This window comes from Brienomyrus brachyistius, chromosome 3 (genome assembly GCF_023856365.1).
Source record: "Brienomyrus brachyistius isolate T26 chromosome 3, BBRACH_0.4, whole genome shotgun sequence".
NCBI lineage: Eukaryota > Metazoa > Chordata > Actinopteri > Osteoglossiformes > Mormyridae > Brienomyrus > Brienomyrus brachyistius.
This window is the reverse complement of record NC_064535.1, coordinates 36,627,946-36,649,630: the sequence shown is the minus strand read 5'-3', so window position 1 is coordinate 36,649,630 and position 21,685 is coordinate 36,627,946. Positions and strand designations below refer to the sequence as shown.

Below are 21,685 nucleotides of genomic sequence, written 5' to 3'. Positions count from 1 at the left end.
GCTCATGCCCAAAAAAGCCCAGTCAGGACAGACGGCATGACTTAATGGATGAACACGTCCATGTTTGCTTTTGTGTTCAGAAGGCAGCTTCCAGGCTCCAGGTCAGTCCCCATTGGCATCCCCCCACTGTGGTCAGGAGGTTGCTGGTTCAAATCCCTGTGCTGGCAGAGCGGTTTCACCATACAGCCCCCCCCCCCCCCCCCCCCCCCCCCCGATGGGTTACTCACCCAGCCTGGACCATGTGTTTCTTCGAATAAACATGTCTGCTTAATGAGTAAATGTAAAAGAAACTGCAATGCAGAGCAGAGGTTCACAGGGTTTGTTTTAATGAGTTTGCTGGGCTCCTCTTGTGGAGGTTCGCCTGGTCTTGCCAAGGGAGGGGTCGGGCAAGCGGCTGTAATGTGAATTGGAATTTACCGATTCCTGGTAGCACTTTATTACTCATGACCAGGAAATCTGTTTGTTTCAAAACCCCAGATTATGAGCACGAAATACAGAGAATTCGATCTTCTTATTGTACTGGGAAGGACTCGTTGTCTTACAGAACCGGAGGGAACAGGACGCCCCCGGCTGTAAATGGCCTCGTAAACCTTAGCTGCGGCGCTGCATGTTTACTCACCTGAAGGAGGGGGAAAAACAGGCTTAGGAAGCAGGTCTTAGGGGTGTAAATAGATGTGTGAGAAAGAGCCATCGCTCAGCAAAGGCAAGAAGGAGCAGTTTAAGGAGCAAAAGTCAGGTTCTCTGTTTATTTTGTGGGTTTTTTTTAAGTATTTTAACATCACACAGGTCAAGGAGAGGTGGTCGATTTAAATGTGCCAAATGGCACGTGGTCACATGACTCATCAGAAAGGCTTCCTATTGGTGTGGTGCTGTCAGTCCTGACCGGTTACACACAGCCTAAATGTGTCTGTAGTAACCCTTACTGTGTGTTGCATGTCCTGTCTGGGTTTGTGGCTTCTAAATGCTGCCGTTACTGAAAATATCCTGAAGGCAATGCTTTAGTAATAACAGTAATTCATCCCTGTGCTGTGAGGGAATTGCTTGTCTTGTTCTGCATGAAAGGCACAGACACAGAGATATTTGGAAGTTAGATGGAGGTTGGGGCCAGTGCCGGTTCGGGATCAGTGCTGAAGGGCCCCACCAGTGATGGGATCTCCCTGGCCCTCCCTGTGCCGGTGTGGCTGGCAGCAGAGGATGCTGGGACATGTCATCTCACGATTTTTTTTGGTCCCTATCTGAGGCTCGCTGAAAATGCTGCCCCCCCCCCCCCCCCCACCGCAGATACAGTCAGACCACTCCTCAGCAAAGTGGCTGTCCGATTTCGGGGCTCGTGAGCGCGGTTGGTGCAAGTGGAGCTGGAGGCTTGACAGACGGTCCCGACAGACATGGAATCCCACCAGGCTGACAAGGCAGGAAATCCAGCGACGACGGAATGGAAAAACAGCCCCCAGAAGAGGACAACCAGAGGAGGAGCTGAGATCAGAACCCAGGTATTGGGGGGGGGGGGTTGGGCAGAATCTGAAACAGGTGGATATTCAGGTCAAAGCACCCCATAAAGCTGTGATGATCTCCAACTGCATTTCTGACAGTTTCTTTGGAAACATTTATCCTGCTGTCTTAAGGTTTTCCGTCATTTAAAGAGGTCCTACTTTAGGCCACGCCCCCTTCTGCAGTGTCCCCAATGCTGTAACTTCCCATTGGCTTCTGCTTCTCCGTGGGCATGTCCCTAGAGCTCTGCAGTGTGCAGTGCAGTGCAGTGTTTCAGGCATTAAGACCTCATTTAGCAGGGCCTTGCTAATTTCCATAGTAACAGCTTTTGTTGCAGAAAATGACGAGCTGCGTCTGCCTGAAAGCAGCGCAATCTGAAGCATCATCGTGTCCTTTGTAGTTAAATTTGTCTAGAGCAATTTTTAGATGGTAATTAAGACACTTTTTAGACATTAAGCATTTTAGCATAATTGCTCTCTTAAGCAAGTTACATGATCTCTCTCTTCTTTGAATTGTAGAAACTGCATTAACATTTGGAAATACCCCTTTTGCACTTGCAAAATTGTGTGTTATGCCGAGGATAAACAAAGGCCTTTGCAGTAGTCATACCTAGATAGGGTTAGGGGACGAATTTCCTGTATTTGATGGGAGTGATGCTGAAAATGCGTCCCGAGGAAATGCCTGGAAATAACGCCGCTGTAGAAGAAGGCAGCGTCGTGAGGGCATCTCACTCATTCGCAGGTCATTCTGCTGCTGTTGTCATGGTGACAGCAGAAGCATCTCTCCACCTCGTATGAGATGTAAGATGTTAAACATGTCGCCCCGGAAAATCGGAGCTATGGGTGCAACTTACTGATGCTTTGGTTCTATGCAGTGTTGGGTTCCCCAAACCGGCAGCGACGTACAAAATTCCGTGACCACTGGGGACTTGTGTGTTCACGCTGCCACCTGATGGTAGGGCAAGGGAACTGACTCGACTCGGTGGAAGCTAAAAATGACATTCAGGCGGGACTGCTCTAACCACTGAATGTCCTTACGGATGGGTACTTTACAGCGTTGGTCCTCAGTCCTGGTCTAAGGCTCTCCCTCTCTTGCCCTGCTGCCTGTCTGATTGTCTAGTGCAGGGGTCTCCAACTCCGGTCCTGGAGGGCTACCATCTAGTAGGTTTTCTGTCCCACTTGGCTTCTGATGAGCCACACCTGCTCCTGGTATTTACCTGAGAGCAGGTGAGGCTCATCAGAAGCCAGGTAGGATAGAAAACCTACTGGACGGTAGCCCTCCAGGACCGGAGTTGGAGACCCCTGGTCTAGTGGTTGGTGATGCCAATCTCCATAATCTGTACCACGGGCTGGAGATCGATATCCCAAAGAGGACAGACGCAACCTCATTGTTGGCGGTTCAGCTGCGGCAGCTGAACAGATGAGATACGGATGTTAAGTCATCTTTACTGGGCATGGCCTTACAGCCCTGTGCCTTTGCAAGTCTACTAAAAGGATTAAGTGAAACAATGGAGAAAATAGATTTTTGTTAACCGTTAAATTGGACACAGATTTGTTGACTGGGGGGTGGAGGAGAGATAAACGTTGGCTGTTCGAGGTTCTGTCACGTACAATAATCAGCGAAACAATCCTCACAGCAGGAAAATTCATTTAAGCACCTTCATCGTTGGCAGATAGTGTCTCGTCACTTGACCATAACTTGTTTAAGCGCAGAACCCCAGAGGCACATGTCATTTCCAGCAAGCAAAGTGTATACAGCAGCCAACGATTCGGATGAAGCCTGGGGTGCTGTATTGTTTGAAATTACGTCCCTACTGGTCTTGGAGGTCGTTTGCGAGACTCGCTGGAGTGACGTAGCCCTTGGTTTGGTCACCACTATCTGTAACAGGGTCTGGCTGTGATAACATGAACGCAGTAAGTTTCATAGGTGTCAGAGAAGAGCTGGAGTAACGGTGTGTGTGTGTGTGTGTATGAATTAGATTTATATTACATTATGGGGACCAGAGTTTTCCACTTAGAAATGAATGGAGAGTCCCCACAAAGATACACTTAGAAACGTATGTCTGTGTCGCGCGCACGGTTCCCCGCTTTCACATGCTCAAAGCAATAGTGGGCCGGGAACCCATACAGCGCTGTAACCAAAACAAACTGATAATCATGCGCAGAGATCAGCTTAGGAAATGCCAAAATAGGTTTATTTTGTATAAATGAACATAATTTTGCAAATTGTGGAAAATACTTACAATGACAAAGTTTGTTCTTACACAGCAACAAAAATAGTTTTTACAGTCAATATAAAAAGCGTGTCTGAGCGCCAAAATAAATTATTTCCTAATTTGTGTCCTCTAAAGTTTAACATCACTATGAACCAGGCTTGTAATGTAATGAAGGAGAGCTTATTGCGGTCCTTATTTCAGTGTACGTTTTTAGAATTATTACTAGGGTAATTTTTTGGAGTCAGTCATAATCAGCTTGCGCCGATGTTTTGACTGTACAGGTCGTGTTCGCGGTACAGCAGGTAGTCTGTGATCCTGTGCGGGAAGGGGGCGGAGTCAATGACACGCGGGTCACTCAGCCTCCTCAGGGTCACCTGTTTCCTAATGACCAATCGGCAGAGGTGCTTCAGTGGCCGTGGGTTTCCTGTGAGAGTGGCACACGTTAGCGAGCAGCATGGCACCTCCCTCCCCATGACACCGTCTCCGGTAGCCTTACACGCTCACCCAGGATCTCGGAGATCGCAGGCCACTCTTTCTGCCTCTCGAGGATGAGCCTCAGCTTGGTGCACACGGAAACATGGCCGACGTAATCCAGCAGTATGCGCACTGCCTGCCCCGCCAGCGGCTGCAGGCAGGATACGGCAATGAAGTCACAGAACTGTAGAACAGAGATGAGGAAGAAGACTTACTGTCCAGAGCCTCTGGGACGTGAAAATGAATATATTTAGGGTATAAGACACTTTCTTAAAAACACAAAGAAACACTCAGATTAACAGACTGATTCAGTGGTCTGATCATCAGCCTGTCATAAATGTACCACCTTTAATCCAGGTGTTAATTGGAAATATTGGGACTAAAATCCTTCTATTTAAGACCCAGCAGTTTTTCTAAGAATCCTAAATTTCAATTTTTCTAAGAATTAGACGGGGGCTCTGAGGTGGAGATCCTGTCCTTAAATGCAGAGCAATAAATGAGTAAACTCACAGGAATTTTCTCCTCTGGGTTATAGGTCTCGAACAGTTGGCTGCTGAGGTCACTCCAGTGGGGGCACCAGGCAACGCTGTCGTCATGGTGACAGCAGAAGCACCTGTCCGCCGCATAGCCGTGGTTGAGCAGCAGTCGCATCATGATCTCGTCCCGCAGGCAGTACTGCAGGGCCGTGGGGAACACCGTGTCGCTGACCGCTGTGAAGTAGCAGTTGACGTCCGCCTGTTTGGACAGGAGCAGCCTCACGATTTCGTAGTACCCGGCCCTGACGGCCACTAGGAGGCAGCGTAACGGGTCTCTGTCTGGTTTGGCACCGGCGTTCAGGAGCATCTCCGTACATGGGGCGTCGCCGTTGGACACGGCGAAGTAGAGGGGGCTCCGCCTTCGGTCACCGTAGTTCTCGGAGATGTGCTTCTCCAGGACAGTGTTGACCTCATAGCCGTTGTCTATAAGCAGTCGCAGGCACTGAGCGTGGCCTCCGTCCGCCGCCGAGTGGATGGGGCTCTGGCCGGAGAGCCGGACTGCCTTTTTGGAGGTGATGGGAATCAGGATTTTTAACGCCCTGTATGCAAGATGGAGACAGAAACTGTGTCACTCCACAGATGGACCCTAAGCTGTACTGTACATGAGGGTCAGAGCAGGATCTTGAGGATGGACCACCCTCAATGCTTGAGCAGAAAAATCTCGAGTCTGCAACATTTTCCAGGGAATGCGGGCGGGCTAAAGGGCGAAGGTGTGCAGCTTCGCCGCTGGACATTAAAAGTTGAACATTGACAGGCTTATCAGGTGCCAGTGAGAATACTGACAGATAGTGGCCCTCGTAGGCGGCCCGGTGGATGGGCAGGTGCCCGGTGACCCCAGCCAGGTCAGGATCGGCCCCATGGCGTAACAGGAGTTCCACGCAGTCAGGATTTCCCGAGCCGGCGGCCTCCATTAGCACGCTCTCGCCATTGCAGGCCTGCGCGTTCACGTTACTGCCTGGCAGGAGATGCAGGAAGTCAGACAGGCAGGGCCCCCAAACCATTATGGAAGTCAGATTGATACCTCCCCTCCCAACGACCTTCAAGAGACCCCACCCCGGTCAGCCATTGCCTTATAGCAAAAACACATGAGCCAAATATATACTACAGAACATGTTAAATAGGTGAAAAGATATAGGGCAAATATTCTTACGAGCTTATGGCTCCTGCTTGCAATAATGCTTGCATACTTATTTACATAAGTCCCGGTTTACATTAGTAGGGTTTACGGAAGGCAAGGGCTCCCTGGAGAGTAAGGCTAGAGCCTGCAAGGGAAGCTAAATCTTATGCTCTAAAAATTCCTAGTGAGAAGAAAATGAGAGCAGTTTGCACGTAATAATTTGCACACTTTTTAAGCACTGGGAGGAGCTCCCAAGGTGAAGTTTAATGTTTCATATTGGTATTATGTAATGCTGTACTTGCTGATGCTGAATGAGCATTAAGTGATTAGAGGCATCTTGGTGGGCAGGACGCTACATAACGACAGAAGCAAACTTTACCGTAACGAATGAGCATGTCCAGCGTCTCCAGCTGCCCGTGCTGGGCGGCGATGCCCAGAGGGGTGACGCCGTAGCGGTCCTTCTGGGAGACGCTGGCGCCGGTCCTCAGCAGCATCGTGGCGAGGTGCCCACAGCCCAGTCTTGCCACCTCATGCATGGACGTCCACTTCCCCTGGCACGCCTGGTCCACCAGGGCGCCGCTCTTGATCAGAAGGGACACTATCCCCAGTGACCGCATTCTCACCGCTCCGTGGGACAAGGAAGTTCATCAGTGCCATATAAGGGTAAGTGTTTAATCATGAACTATTTAAGCTCTGTTTACACAAAATGTGTTTGTTTGAGCTCTCCAACAGGAAGTGCTTAACTATTACTTACTAAACTATTAAAGAGTTAATAGAAGCTTCTGGAAATAATTAAACGCACGAATCATGGAGGGTTTTGATGCTGATGAGGTGTCCGTTACCCAACAGAAGAGGGGATTCGTTTCTGTCGTTCATGCTGTGTGGAGAAGCTCCATTTTCCAGCAGGACCTTCACGTTCTCCAGAAGGTCTGCCTTCACCGCCAGTGTCAGGGCTGTCTCCCCATCCCATGTCTTTTCTTCTAGGCCCAGCCGGCATGATCCTGTTGACCACAATCCCAGAATGCCTCACACAAACATTATAATAATAAGAATTCTAAGCCAAGGACACATTCCAATGTTTTTACAGAAGACAACTCTGATGGTGTCGTATGAAAAGCAACCAATCAGTCCATCAGCATTGGCATCATGGGAGCACAGGGGGGGACCATGCCACCCCAAATAAGCCAATGTGCCCCCCAAACGCCACCCACCAAGTACACTGTCTATAATTATAATTTGCAGTTTTAATAAAAGTCAATATGCCAAAATAAATAACTAAGTATGAAATAAGAAATAACTTGAATATTACTGTGGCCACCTGGCACGTTTAATAGGAGATCCACCACCCCCCCACCCCCCCCACCACCACTCGGTGAATTGTTTCATTAAGATTTAATTTCCCACTTAACGCCAACATTGGGGTGTGACGTACACGGCTCACGCATCGTCACTGGGATGTTGGCGCGTTCGTGATCATACTGCTCCGCGTGGTTCCTCGCCCTGGCGTGACTCACCATACATTACCATCTCCAGCACGTCAGCCACGGGCTGCACCGCGGCCGTGTGGAGTGGAAGCCAACCCCGTCCGTCTCGCTCCTCAAAGGCCGCCTGGAAGTCAGCCAGCTCCTGGAGGGAGAACATTTCGCCTGCGGTTCGACAGACCGTGGCGGGCAGGGAGGGGGGCGCACGACCTGTGAGCTTCTGAGGACCAGCTGGTGTTCACAGGTCAGAGGAGAGGCCCTTACCTTGATCAATGGCGAGCAAGATCTTCAGATTTTCACTGCTCTGTGTTTTACTGCTGATTACAAGCATGAAATGACAAAAGTCTTGAAACCAACAGATCGAGTAAAACAATAGATATTAAAAAATGTAAACAATTATGCATTTCCTTGTTGCCTTCCCTTAGATCTGTTACCTTTCCATGGCTTGTAAGCAGTGGGGAATGTGGGACTCCTGAATGCTGAGCTGGATGACGTACTGGGTGACATCATCTTCCTCCACCTCGTCTGTGACGCTCATCGCTTTAGGAGGAACAGCAGAACTTTCGTTTCTACAAATCTGCGGTACAGCACAATGTTTGTGCAGAGCATCACTAAAGTAGAGCCCGGGGAACAGGCGGAAAGCATCACACAGGCTGGCGTCGGCAGGCAGGTTTTACATGCATGCTAGTCGTCAGGAATGTTAAACGCCAGACAGAGTCAACCAGCAGCAGCTAGTGCCAGGCACTTTCAGAGGCTTTCTGTTCCTGTTTCTGTCCAGTTTTAACTTAGAATTGCATATGAAATCAGTCTGGGTCTCACCTGTGGCAAATATGTCCCGGAGCTCGCAGCACAGTCAGAGGTCTGAGTCCTCAAAGGTGCAGAGTGTTTTTATATTTAGGCCTGACCTGCTGTCATTGCGGCCAGAATCTGAGAATGCGAGTCCTGTCATTCTGTCTAATCTGTCTCACGCTAATAATAGTGTCATTGCTCACTGCTAGCGTGACTTACGCACGGAGGCTGTGCCTTTGCTTTGCTTTGCTATATTCCTATCAGGATATGTTCTTACGTTGACCTCACACACTTCGACAAAGAGAAATTGGTTCACAGTTTAACCACAAACTGCGCACACATGCTCACAAAGCTCAGACTAAATGTTCTTTATCAGAAGTGTATCCAGGAAATTTGCTGAGGGAAAAATCATTTTCATAACCTAAATATGATGCAATTTGCCCATTCTCATGGCGAACCAAGGCACCCACGTGGCGACCTAGCTAAGCCTCTCTGCCACATCCCGTGTGTATCTGTATATGTTCTGCAATCTGAGCGATTATCCATACCTATATAGAAGTATATTCATGTGTATGATGTTGCCGGCATACTATGCTCGCTGAAGGTATTTATGAGTTTAATAAAGTGCAAGTCTCATGATCGGACGGAAATGGCAAATCCAGAAGTTGATTTCCTTATAGCATGTTTTATGGTGGATGAATGATTGCAAATCTGATTGTGCACACAACAGGTAGCCGGACTACACAAGGATGTGTGTGTGTGTGTGTGTATGTGTGTGACCAAATGTCCCCACAACATGGGTAAAAAAATATGGGAAAACTCTATTTTATAAAAATCTGTGACTCCAATTGAAAAAACTAAAACTTACGTTAAAACTTGGTTACTTACGGTCATGGTCAGGGCTGGGTAGGGTTAGGGTCGTCATGGTTAGCATTAGCATTTTTCCCATAGAAATGAATGAGCGGTCCCCAAAAGGATATGATTGCTGTGTGTGTGGGGGTCTGTAGGTGAAAGTTTGCAGCTGATCATCATCAGACATTTACTCATCATCGCTCATGTTTTCCTTTCAAAGCATTGAATTATCACACATGCATTATAAAAGCAAGGATTGTGTCAGCACAGTGGTCTGTCAATAAGTCTGGTCAATGTTTCTGCACAGTTACTGGTCTAGTGTCAGACACCAGGGATGTGCTGAGGGTTATCGAGCTCCTGGCCCATCTTCAGGTGCTCAGTGCCCCCTGTTCAATCACCGACTATTTGGGTTTGCCAGGAGAGTCCTAGGGAAGGGAACGAGTCATTTCATGGCGAGTCCGAGTGAAGCCTCAAGCGAAAACATTGCAGTCAGAGTCTAATCTCGAGTCATTTGCCCTGAAGTCCAAGTTGAGTCCAAGTCATTCCATCACTTTTTGTCAAGTCGAGTCACAAGTCATCAAGTCTGTGACTTGAGTCCGAGTCGAGTTGCTAGTCAGTGACTTGGATCCCCATCTCTGGTGAATCCCCCCCCCCCACTGATACAAAATAAAATGTTATCAATAGTGATCCCAGAATTATTTCCAACTATAAAAAAGAAGGACTTTAATGATATAACTATGACAATTCCCTTCAAACAGAGTTTTAACCAATAAATGGTTAAATGTTTTAATATATAAACCATTGTGCAGAATCGCAGAATCGAGTTTAAGTCCTTGGAAGTAAATATATAAGTGATGTAAAATGTGCGGCGACGAGAAGCAGGCATCTCCCAATACTCCGCGTTAACTTGGCATCTCTCCAGACAGTATCCCTCGCCACCGCAAAAGAGAAATATCGCCGCCATCAAAGACCAGTTCAGTCCGGTTTCAGCAGTGAGATACTGTTCACGCATGGGACACAGTCAACTCTCTGACCTTTTTTAGCTTACGACATAAGGTGGTAATAAGGATGTAAAAAACTATTTTCCGCGGGCAGGATGCCCAGAGAAGTGCCATCGTGGGTCACAAGGTCTTGAAACCGGAGCTTTTAAGAAGAATTCGCCGTGTTTCTGGGGACGTGCCAGTTTGAATAAATGTTACAGGTGTTGATTCGGTGCAAAATAATTAACACATATTCTCCCTTCCGCTGACGAATCGCAGGTGCAGCATGAGCGCTATGTGAAACCTGCTCGGTAAACGGATATGAAAAGGCTTTTTTTTTGTTAGTTTGTTTTGTTTGTATCTGTCCCCCCCCCCACTTCCGTGTAGCACCCTGCCGGTTTGTAGGTCTGTGATCGGGACGTGATCATCAGTCTGCCTGCTTCTGGTCGCACTGTTGCATTGTCTCTGCATCCAAAGTGCTGCTGATTATCGCATAAGCATCAAGAAATTACAAAGCATATTATCTCAGTCTTTGTTATTATGTGTATATCTGACAAATTAATACCAGTGTTGATGAGTCTAGGTCATATCATTCTCCTGGTCACATGCAAGCGGATCTGTGCAGAATGGTATCTACAACTTCTGGGCCTCCACCTTGCCCACACAATTTTACTTGTAAGTTTACAGATTCAAGGTCTCCTGTAAAGTGCTGGGCTCCTTCCGATACCCCTGGATGAGTGTTTAATTTGGCTGTAATAATTTCTCAGACATCCCCCTGTATATACATATCATTATGGAAAGCAAAAGCTCTGTCCCCCCCATGCCCTCCAGTGGCTGGGGGGGGGCAGCCACCAGTGTCACCTAAAAGTTTAACCTACACTGTGTAAGACAGTCTATTTAAATTGTAATGGTCAATTCAAAATTCATCATTTAATAAAAAGGCACATCTACATAAGCATTTGCTACTGCACTGTCTAAAGAAAGAACAAGGGAAGGAAAAAGGTAGATATATGGATGGTCCTTGTGTTACAGAAGGAAGCCCATTAAACACCATACCATATTATTCACAGCTTACGCAGTAGAAAAGGAAGAATTTAAGAAAAGCTGGATGAAACAAGTGAAGAGGGGAATGTTAAAACGTATCTGAGTGAGTTATGATGCTTCTAAAGAGTAAAATGATGGGTTTGCATGGCGTGTCACTGTCGTTGATGCAGGGATGGCTGTAACTCAGCCGCGTGTCAGGACAGGTCCTCGCTTGCTGGTCCCTGCAGAAATGGCGGCGAGATGGATGTGGTTATGGAGGAGAAGCTCTCCCCCATATTGTGGTCTTCCAGAATCGCGAGGTACAGTATGGGGCTGTCTGCCTCGGGGACAGATAACATCGTCCAGCCACAGTAAGCCACATTCATGTGAAACTGCAAACTTGCGCCTGTCCTTCACCTGTACTCCCCGGTGGTTCGTAGAAGTCGTGAACAAAAGCTCCATGCCTCTTTGAAAAAAAATCATTCTCAGAACAAACACTTGGCACTAAAATCTCAACCACTGTAATCATTGGAATGGAATGATATACTTATTACCTAGTAGCACAGAAATGCAAAGTTTTTATTGCATAATATGATTACAGCAGGTAAATGTCTGGATCACACATTGTCAGAAGGGACTGTCAGAGTGGTAAAAACTGGAAAGAAAAATAAGATACTGAAAATGATGATAAAAATTTGATTATTGCTAATTGACAGGTCATGATAAGACAAATGAAGCTGTCAGATTAAATGTTAATTTTTATTTTTATTTTACAGTATTTGCAGACAAGTAAATGTAATTAACATTTTCACTACTGATAAAACAGCACGTGACCATTTACAACATCCATTCACAAGCCATTGCATCAAAGACTGGATTTAAAATTTTTAACCATGCAAGATTGCCTATCAAAATTAACCAGCTCATTTGAGTAACGTATTCACTGATAAATGGTTAGGGTTCACAATTGCTGGTAGTTCTACCGTCGCGCTTGGCGCGCAACTGAACCTGCAGAACTTGTGTGCTTGTTTAATATTTAATATATAGTAAATGTAGATTAAAGAGAAATACAAAATAATATCACAGATGAAATGACGCATAGCTAAAGCGCAACTTAATTTTAAGTATTTAGGTTTAGGTAGTACATAATTTAACCAGGTTTGGAATTTGAGACTTTTCTAGAAGGACGCCATCTTAACCTGGAATGCGGGAGGGCTGGGAGTCACATGACGCAGCTTCTGAGGAAATTAATTTTTTAGAGGATGTTCAGGATGAGGCAACGGGGGGAGTTATCTTGCTGGAGGACTGACTGACGACTGATTGGCTGACCATGCTATACTCGTGTATAAATTGGAAGCAGGCTTCTTGGTCCTGTCCCTTGAGTAAAGCATGTGAAAGTGTAACTATATTCTATGTATGTACTAATTAACCACTTCATTCACACACTCTCCTTGTTTCTAAGAAGACACTTGCTGTTATTTCTGAGAAAAGGCAACAAGAAATCTTCACATTGTCAATGAGTAAGACAACAATGAGTGATTACAGGACGCCGGCAAAGATTATTTGGTCTTATCTCAAATTCTATCAAGATTTAATTGGATGCTAAATGCTAAAAAATAAAAATAAATAACACAACATAATGTCAGTTCAATAATAAGGGAACCCTGATTGCTTTTCCCCCAATGTGTTAAAACAAGTTTTCCAAAAAGCCATAAAGTTTTATGATGTACTGTTTTAACAGGCTTATTGCCAACAGTAACTGACTCTTGATAATAAGAATTGCCCGACGTATTTCTTAGTTTTTTTCTGTCCTACTTTTTGTGGACAATTTTTAAATTGTTAAGCTGCTGTTCTGCTTTTATTAAACTGGCTTGTTTTCTGAGGTTGTTAATAATGTGTTTGCCCTCCCCTGAACTCTGTTAGCTGACAGTAAAATGTACTCCATTTAACACAATCCCAACCACAGACTTTGAACCTTAAAGACTCCCCCTTTCCACCACTCTAGGCTTCTCATCTTTTCTTCTCCCGATGGACCCGGCTAATGCTAAGTCTTTAGCTTTGCCTGACACACCCTCCAGCACCGCGAGTCCAAGCTACACGCTATCGCCGAGCGGTTCTCCTGAACACAGCGGCCTAAAGGAAATCCTCCTGAAAAAACATCTGACTCACGCAGTTGTTGTTTCTCCTTAATTCTCCACTCTTGACAGGCAAAGTGAAGATGGGGTCAGGTTCATTTTTAAAAAAATACTCTCAAAATTACACCATCTCATCAATTCTGTCCGGGCAGCATCTTCCCAGGACTGTAATTATCCAATCTAAACGAGCTATGCCCTCTCACAAAGTCAGAACGCTGCTTAGCCACGTCCAGCAACCAAAACGCAGACTTCCACAACGCATTGCAATGAAATCGGGGATTATTATGTCATAGGAGCAATTTATCGAGAGCCAGTTAGAACAAGCGGGATTAAAAGTGAGGCGTTAAAAGGGACATCGTGTCTGGAGACGGGAGATTCATGCATACGCTCGGGCCACTTATTTTTGAAGGGTTAGGCGAGAAAGTGCGATCAGATTTTAAGAAATGAAGCAGGTGTCCTGAAAGGATAGTGCACCCGCTGTAACCTCGAGCTTGAAAATTTAACCGAAATATCTGAAATATTAATGAAAAGGTTGACTGAAAAGGGATCTACAAAGTTACACAATGTTTTAGAGGAGGGCTGTAAGATTGTGTTGTGCTAATCTAAAGGGCTCGCTCCATCTGAGCATGCTCAGTAAGACATTCTAAGATCATAAACATTTCTAGTTAACCTGGGCTGGATAATGGCTTTGTGCTCATGGGTAAAGGTGAGGGTCTGGAGAAAAATTAATCGGATCTGGGGTATATAATGTGTCCCAGGGACAAGGCAAAGTATCCGTCTGCCGTGGAGACAATGGGGTTCCTGAGTGCCGTCTGGTCCTACCGCAGCCTCGTCATCATCACCCTGACTCCTCTGGTCCTGCTACCCCTGCCGCTGCTCATCAACGACAAGGTGAGGAGGGTCTCTCCAGCCTGCCGTGCAGCCGGGGGGGGGGGGGGTCTGCTTTGCCGTTAAGTTTGCAGCTAAATGCCAAAGGTTTTACTGTATTCCTCTCTTTGCCAAGTGTCTTTATGTGTTTAATTGCTGATTAGAGGAGGTGTGGAGTCAGTGTTTTACAGTCAGTGTTGCTGTAACGATGGAGGAAGGACCCTCCTTATTTTTTTTTTTGTACAAATCTAACAGGGCAACAGTGAAGAAAGATGCAGGGGTGTGACAGGCAATTAAGGCACGCGATGGTGCTGTGTGTGATGTGCGGATCTGTGGTATCTGCTGGCCCGGAGAAAATGGGTGGAAAAAGTCTTTCTGTGGTCCGAAATGAGTTTTATGATCATAAGTCCTTTAAAATGAAAGGCAGCTAAGCCTGTTGGATTTGTTCCAAAGTTGGGGATAATTCCAAATTAATTGGGAACATTTGTTTCCAATGCTAACATACTTAAATCACATGTTTGTAGGAGGGGAACTGAATTACTACTGAATGCACCTTGTGATTATAATACAACTATAAAATTTCTCAAAAATAGATTAGTACAGAGTTAAAAAAAAATGAAACAAAAAAATACATATTTATGTCTGTTTTTGCCTTGGCCAGAAGGTCACAGAAGATCAGAAAGTCATATGTTCTGGCCGACTGTCCAAAAAACCTAGAAATTGTGCATTTATGTTTAAGGAACATTTTGGAGAGCTTAATTGCCTCATTGTATCAAATTGGAAGCACACCTGCAATTTCAACACTCTTCCTGTAGGTGGCAGAATGCGCATTCACGCTGCTGGTCATGGCTGTGTACTGGCTGACGGAGGCCATGCCGATCTCCGTCACCGCCCTGCTTCCTGCTCTCCTCTTCCCACTCTTTGGCATCATGAAGTCATCTGAGGTAAAGCCTCCAGGTCCAGTGGAAGCCAATCAGCCACTGAGTAACAGCTGACAAACCATGACCGCAGAATTTGCATCGTGGTTTTCTTCAGACTGCTGTCCATTCACACCTTTGGTTCTCCTTGGTCCAGGTGGCTTCAGTCTACTTCAAAGACTTCCACCTTCTCTTGACCGGGGTTGTGTGTTTGGCCACGTCCATCGAGAAGTGGAACCTCCACAAGAGGATCGCCCTGAAGCTGGTCATCCTGGTCGGGGTCAACCCCGGATGGTGAGGAGCAGCTGTGCACGTCCACCTGTTTCCGACCCCCTAGAAGCACCACGGTGTTTCATTAATAACAGGTGTCTTCCACAAAACCCTCATGGCTCCTGAGAGGAATGAGAAACGACATACTCCATCTGGCTGGCGTTCCCATTAAATTTGTTACTAGATAACAAGGGAAGGACTTTGTCTGACATGATAAGAATTGGACAGGATGGTCTCTTGTTCCCAGACTCTGATTAATGGTTTAATCTGTGATGATGATGGATAAAATGCCTATAGTCTGGGCAGCAGGCTGTCATTCCCAGCAATTTGGTGATAAGCAGCCTGCCCCTTGCTTGCCTTGAGCAGAGTTTGTCTTGCAGGTTAATGCTGGGCTTCATGCTCAGCTCAGCCTTCCTGTCCATGTGGCTGAGCAACACGTCCACGGCTGCCATGGTTATGCCCATCGTAGAGGCCGTCATCCAGCAGATTCTCAAAGCCGAGAGTCGCGTCTCCGTGCAACGTCGTCACGAGCTGGTGGGCAACTGCAACCCAGGGCTCCAGCTGGAGGGTGAGGCCAGGCCCTTGGGGTACATCAAGGTGCTTCAGGGTCATTAGCTTCAGCTGCTCTGTTCCACAGAGAAACCGCCCAGGCAACAAGCGAAACGTTTGTTACATTACAAATGTTATAGACATTGGCATGTTCATTTTGTTTGGATTTTCAAAGGGAAGCGAATTTATTTAACAGCTACCTGTTTTTCACACACAGAGGTCAAAGACCAGTCGATGCAAACCAAAGAAATCATGAGGTATTACCTCTCAGGATTTTGTCGACGAATTATAACGTTACGCTAATTCCAAAAAAAGTCTGAAAGCCACTCGTGTTTTTCTCCCCCTGCTGTGTCGTTCAGTAACTGTGAGACGTCCAAAGCTGTCCTGTGTGCTGTTCCAGAGGAGCCCCCTCCACACACTGAGGTACATTTTCCAGGAATTTCAGGCCGGCATGACCGCCTCACCTGCTGGGCCACATCGCATACTAACTCCTACTTTTCATGCTTACTCAATAATTCATTAATTCCAATCCGTTTAATTCCCTTTGGTGTTCTTCCGGGGAGAGAGAATGAAAGCAGCAAGCAGGCTCACATGCTTGAATTGTTGGCATGATTATAGCCTGGGGTGTGTGGATATTTGTGATTAAGGAGGTGCTGGCAGGTGGTGGCTTCAAATTTTCTAATGATGGCGATCATGTGCAATTGCTCCTCCCACTTAGGTGTCCATCCCCGAGCCACAGGGCCGCTACCGGAGCAGAAAAGATCACTTGATGTGCAAGGGTCTGTCTCTGAGTATCGCCTACGCATCCACGATTGGAGGGATCACAACCCTCACCGGGACCTCCACTAATCTCATCTTTGCTGAGCAGATTAACCAGTGAGTTAGCCCACCCTAACGTTCTGATTGCGGTTTGCTGCTTGGAGCAGTGAAAGAAGGCGACTCGGCATCGGTTGGAGATTTGAGTACGTGACCCACACCTGTGACCCCTGACAGGTATTACCCAGAATGCAACTGCGTGAACTTTGGGAACTGGTTCGTCATGTGCTTCCCCATCAGCATCATCGTGCTGCTGTTGTCCTGGGTCTGGCTCCACTGGATGTTCCTGGGGTCTGAGTGAGTATCACCCTCTTCTCATGTAACCAGCGGGAACTGGGCTTCCTGTGCCCTGTAATGAGCCAGGTGCAGACCACACACCCTCCTTATTAAAGCCGACCCCCCCCCCCCCCCCCCCGCCTGTGATTAAACACCGCAGCTTCAGGTCCCTGTTCAACTGCAGAAAGGAGAAGTCGGAGAGGGAGAAAGCGACAGCCAAAGTCATCGAGGAAGAGTACCGCGCCTTGGGACCCATGAGGTCAGTGATGCCGCTAGCCAGTTATGACAGCTATTTATATCTCACTTGGCACTAATCCTTTCCAGCGGCTGTGTAATATATGTGTGATATGACCGTCCACCTGCTTAAGCAGCTGGGTCTTTACTGAGCAATTCCAGTTAAGTGCCTTTAGCAAGGACAAGACAGAGAGAATTCTGTGGAGGGGGCTGTTTCTTTGATTAAAGAAAGGTTTGGTCACATGGCGACGATCTGCTTTAACCCGGCTTGCTTGCAGGCCCCAGGAGATGATAACGCTGGTCATCTTCATGCTGATGGTCCTGCTGTGGTTCACCAGGAATCCAGGCTTCATGCCAGGCTGGGCTTCACTCTTCTCAAAGTAAGAGTCTTGCCAGCTGTCAGACCACACACAGACCACACACAGACCACACACAGACCACACACAGACCACTCACAGACCACTCACAGACCACTCACAGACCACACACAGACCACACACAGACCACACACGGTCCACTCAGACCACACACAGACCTTACATAGACTGCACGCATACCACATTTAGACTACTCTCAGATGGCTCAGGTTCAGTGGGCTAAGCCTGTGTGCCTGTAATCAGAAGGGTGCCGGTTCAAACCCAGCCTCAGCACGTCTGCATGTCCGTGAGCAAGGCCCTTAACCCCCAGCTCCCGGGGCGCCGCTACAGGTGGCAGCTCTCAACAGGCAACTTACTCTACAAAGAGCAAGGTGAGGGAGGAGTAAAGACAAATTTCCCCATGGGGATCAATAAAGTATTTATTATTGTTATTATTATTAACAGACCACACCCAGACTGCAAGCAGACCACACACACGCGACACCCAAACCGCACACAGTGATCGCTTTTCTAGTTTATGAGATGTTGGGGTTAATCACAAAGCTGTCCCATTTTTGTACTTACATCTGTCATGGAGACGAACTTGGAAGTAAGATCCAGTCGTGGATTTTAATTCCAAAAGCTAAATCATTAATCCAAGATCATGGTCAACAACAGTAGATCAGGTGTTGGCAAATCCAGAGAACTGTAAACTGAGAAATGAAGCCAAGGGTAATTTTTGGACAGAGAATACAAAATCAAACGAAATGCTCAGACCGTAACGCGAGGAGGAGAGCCGCGACTCCTTAGGGTGAGAGTCCCAAAGGTGTGAGAATGTCAGCGGTAGTGACACACAGGCGCACACTCTCAGAAACCCAAATAGTCCATTTAATATTCTGGCAAGGAGGCTCACTGGCATCTCCTTATGGTCGACACTAATGTCGGAGATGGTGTGACAACATCACGGCACACAAACAGCCACCCATCCGGAAATCCTCAAACCTGTAGACACTCTGCACTTTGGTCTCGTGAGAAGCCCTTGAAGAGCATTAATATCTCCGATGTTCCCCTGTCCCTCTCCCCTCTGCAGCTTCGAGGGCTACGCTACAGATGCCACAGTGGCCATCCTGCTGGGCCTGATGCTCTACGTCATCCCCGCACACAAGCCCACCCACCCCAAATTCGGTATGACCTCCCCCTCCAAAAAAAACCCGATATCTCTTGACCATTACGTTATTCAGCTGATGTGCTTACCTGGAATGACTTACAAAGCTTTCAGCCTTTAACCACTTACATGGTGCAGGTAATTAAAAAAAAATTAAGTGCTTTTTTTTTTTTAATCAAGGTACAACAGCACCTCCCAAATGGTAACTGTGCATTGCACTGTGAAGGGTCCTTCTACTCTAAGTATAGTGTAGAACTGGGGGGTTTCCAGTTTTTGATGGAGGACTCTGTCCCTCCCTGAACACCACTGGTGAACAAATTCCAGTAAATGCAGTGGAGGATTGATAGGAAAGTTTCTTACTCCACCTGAGAGCTACAGCTGCCAGTGCTTATGGGCTGTAATGCAGCCATAAGGTACATCATCAGTTTCTTGTTCTTCTCATGCAGAGACCCTCATTTCATGGAAGGAGTTCCAGTCCTGCATGCCGTGGGAAATTGGCATCCTAGTCGGCGGAGGTTTTGCTCTTGCTGAAGGCACCAAGGTACTGTCTCACCTTTGCCCAGGACACTAACTACCTTAGTGTCACAGAAACAGAACGAGATCCTGCAGTAGTTCATCTCTCCATGCGATGTCAAATAAAGGCAAAGATGTTTATCTTTGCTTTCCTGGTGGATTTTCTGGATTTTTTTGGACGCATCTACACCCAGGAAGATAAACGTCATGGGGAAATGTGTGCATCCTGTAGGGACGTCGGCTGCTGTGTGTGAGCTGCACGCCCTGCCCCAGCACGCCCCTCAGAGTATGCTTTGGCTTCTGACAGGTCTCCGGTCTGTCTGCGTGGGTGGGGGGCCTGCTCACCCCCCTGGGAAGCCTGCCCAGCTGGTTGATCATCACCATCACCTGCATCCTCACCACCAGCGTGACGGAGGTGGCCAGTAACCCGGCCACCATCACCATCTTCCTGCCTATCCTCACTGCTCTGGTGCGCCGGCTTCGCCGCCATGGCAAAGACGCTGATTAACACCATAGCGACAGCGCTCTATAATCAGCTTCCCCTGTTGTGACTGTTGTGAATTTCCGGAGTATTTAAAAACCGGATAATTTTAGTTGCATTTGGAAGTTTGACTCAGACTTGGGGCAAGCATTGCACGATGCCAGTGTTAGTCATGTGATCCTCTTCTTACGCCTGACAGTCTGAAGCCATCCAGGTGAATCCGCTGTACATCCTCATACCGACGACACTCTGCACCTCCTTTGCCTTCCTCCTGCCTGTATCTAACCCCCCCAACGCCATCGTCTTCACCTACGGTCACATCACCGTCATGGATATGGTGAGTGTTTACTAAAGCGTGTCCCCCATGTAAGAGAGCCCCCTCTGGATTTCCCTGGCTGTTACTCAGCCCCCGTCAAGGGGAATCATTCGCCCTGTATTTAGATATGGATTTAATAAGGACTGAATGATAGGCTTAACAGCCAGTTTCAGATGTTGCTGTTCGTGACATCTGCCTGATGTGATTTCAGGTGAAGGCTGGACTTGGTGTGAACATCATTGGTGTCCTTGTGGTCTTACTGGCTGTGACAACGTGGGGAATTCCACTGTATGATTTGAACAACTACCCTTCCTGGGCACCTGTTCCCGGTGCCCCAAATTCCACAGCAGTCTGAACTTCGACAGACTCTCTGAATTTCCACGGACTCCTCGCATGTTTATCTGAGTGGTCTGGTTTTGCTGTCGCACCTTCATGATGGGGACATTCTTGTGATGCTCACCAGGCTTGAGGAAAAGTGAGCCCCCACTTTTAAAGAATCTGTGATTGGACTTAATAGTTCAGTCAAAATTCCTCTTAAATCCACCAAGGTGGACTAGCGGTCGAGAAGTTAGACTTGGGGCCGAGAGGGATGCAGTTTCAATTTCAGAAGGAACAGTGTCGCAGGGTCCTTGACCTGAATCAATACAGTGTCCAGCTGTCTAAAAAGAGGTAAAGGTGTAAAATTGTAAATGATGTAAATCACTTTTGTTACATATGTATCATAACAATAATATATAATGGTGATAGTCCAGCTTTTGTTTAGAAAATCCCCTTTTCCCAAGAGACTACCATCAGGAAAAGCAAGGGAATACGGTTTTGAGTTCAATGCAGTTATGAGCCTTTTCCCGGGGCTGGGTTGCCTTTTTATGGAATAAAAGCGCGCATGTTTCAGGACTGTAATATTACTGGGTGTAGCTGTAAGCAGATAATGCAACACAGAGTTGTGTACCTGCTGATCAGGTCCCCCTGAGGGACACGAGAAGATATACTGCGTCTCGAGGACATCTTACAGGCTACCTCAACATTAAAAGCTTCGCGCGGGCAGGCCCGCATAGATGGGGGCGCGTCCCTGCGTGCATGCATGTACGTCTTCATAGCCAGTTTTAAACCAAAACGGGAAGCTGGTAGCAGAAAGGTCTAATCAAACACCTTGTAATGGTTAATGTAAAAATCTAATTTTAAAACTAAATAAATATGTAATAGGATTAGTATGGATCCCAGATATATTATGGCAATATTGTATTCGACGTAGACGAAATATGACGGTCCCTTACAAAAGCGGCAGGGCGCCATCTAGTGGTTGTAGTTATCCCATTTATTAATTACTGTCGTCATGGACTTCTTAATGCCCAAAAATGCCGGATCGCTTCGCCCCGAGTCATTCTGCTATTCAGAAAGGTTCACGTAATATGTTTCATCTGGATTTTTACTCTACCGATGATCTATGAATGCGCTGTTCCTCAATGAATTTATAGCTTAATATCTTATAGCTAGTGGGGTGCTGTGAATGAAGTTTCCAAAAAAAATATGTACTGTACTAAATGTTAACGAAGTATGTGTTATATCGATTTATTATTGTATAGCGAAAATGTGTGTTTTCACTCAATATGTATAAAGGCTATTCTTTTATCAGAAGCATGTGTATATATGACGAATTACAAATGCCGGTCAGCCCACGCTCCTGCGCATTACTGAACACGAAGAGAATAAAACGATTTCACTAACTTTTAATATGAGCCTCACTTATGTTCTTGAAAGCCGTAAGACGGTCATACAAAACCCGGAGGATGAAACTAATCATGACGTGTAGTATAGTTTGAATACATTGTAGTTAA

At 46.7% G+C, this 21,685-nt stretch overlaps 2 protein-coding genes and 1 long non-coding RNA gene across 4 annotated transcripts; 2 read left to right on the top strand and 1 right to left on the bottom strand.

Annotated features, from left to right (window-relative positions):
• Positions 1–197: 197 nt before the first annotated feature.
• On the top strand, positions 198–8,757 carry LOC125738178 (uncharacterized). Its single transcript, XR_007396751.1, has 5 exons — positions 198–1,490; positions 4,713–6,493; positions 6,680–6,757; positions 7,364–7,555; positions 7,737–8,757. It is a non-coding gene; the product is annotated as an uncharacterized LOC125738178 (long non-coding RNA).
• LOC125738173 (ankyrin repeat and SOCS box protein 15-like) lies at positions 3,661–8,256 on the bottom strand. 2 transcript variants are annotated; one of them, XM_049006860.1, is made up of 10 exons: positions 8,131–8,256; positions 7,746–7,851; positions 7,576–7,628; positions 7,345–7,476; positions 6,673–6,831; positions 6,210–6,455; positions 5,497–5,668; positions 4,688–5,252; positions 4,208–4,361; positions 3,661–4,127 (listed from the first exon to the last, which is right to left on the bottom strand). In XM_049006860.1, the coding sequence occupies exons 2-10, from the start codon at positions 7,847–7,849 to the stop codon at positions 3,955–3,957; spliced, it is 1,758 nt and encodes a 585-aa protein (XP_048862817.1). In that variant the 5' UTR covers positions 7,850–7,851; positions 8,131–8,256; the 3' UTR covers positions 3,661–3,954. The 2 variants fall into 2 exon arrangements, with proteins under 2 accessions (XP_048862817.1, XP_048862818.1); XM_049006861.1 differs by having other exon boundaries at positions 7,576–7,625.
• A 5,091-nt stretch (positions 8,758–13,848) lies between the features above and the next one.
• On the top strand, positions 13,849–21,581 carry slc13a1 (solute carrier family 13 member 1). The gene is made up of 15 exons (XM_049006859.1): positions 13,849–13,981; positions 14,773–14,901; positions 15,032–15,168; positions 15,525–15,712; positions 15,911–15,950; positions 16,053–16,116; positions 16,412–16,569; positions 16,687–16,806; positions 16,946–17,044; positions 17,298–17,399; positions 18,466–18,560; positions 18,987–19,081; positions 19,361–19,522; positions 19,734–19,871; positions 20,062–21,581. Exons 1-15 carry the CDS (start codon positions 13,883–13,885, stop codon positions 20,203–20,205), a joined length of 1,770 nt encoding a protein of 589 aa, XP_048862816.1. The 5' UTR covers positions 13,849–13,882; the 3' UTR covers positions 20,206–21,581.
• The last annotated feature ends 104 nt before the right edge of the window (positions 21,582–21,685 follow it).

Coding starts and splice junctions, on each gene's coding strand:
- slc13a1 (XM_049006859.1), top strand. CDS start 13,883: ATGGGGTTCCTGAGTGCCGTCTGGTCCTACCGCAGCCTCGTCATCATC. Junction 15,169..15,524: donor GTCGGGGTCAACCCCGGATG/GTGAGGAGCAGC, acceptor TTTGTCTTGCAG/GTTAATGCTGGGCTTCATGC. Junction 19,872..20,061: donor ACATCACCGTCATGGATATG/GTGAGTGTTTAC, acceptor ATGTGATTTCAG/GTGAAGGCTGGACTTGGTGT.
- LOC125738173 (XM_049006860.1), bottom strand. CDS start 7,849: ATGAGCGTCACAGACGAGGTGGAGGAAGATGATGTCACCCAGTACGTC. Junction 6,832..7,344: donor GCTGGAGATGGTAATGTATG/GTGAGTCACGCC, acceptor TGTGGTCAACAG/GATCATGCCGGCTGGGCCTA. Junction 6,456..6,672: donor CGAATCCCCTCTTCTGTTGG/GTAACGGACACC, acceptor TGTCCCACGGAG/CGGTGAGAATGCGGTCACTG.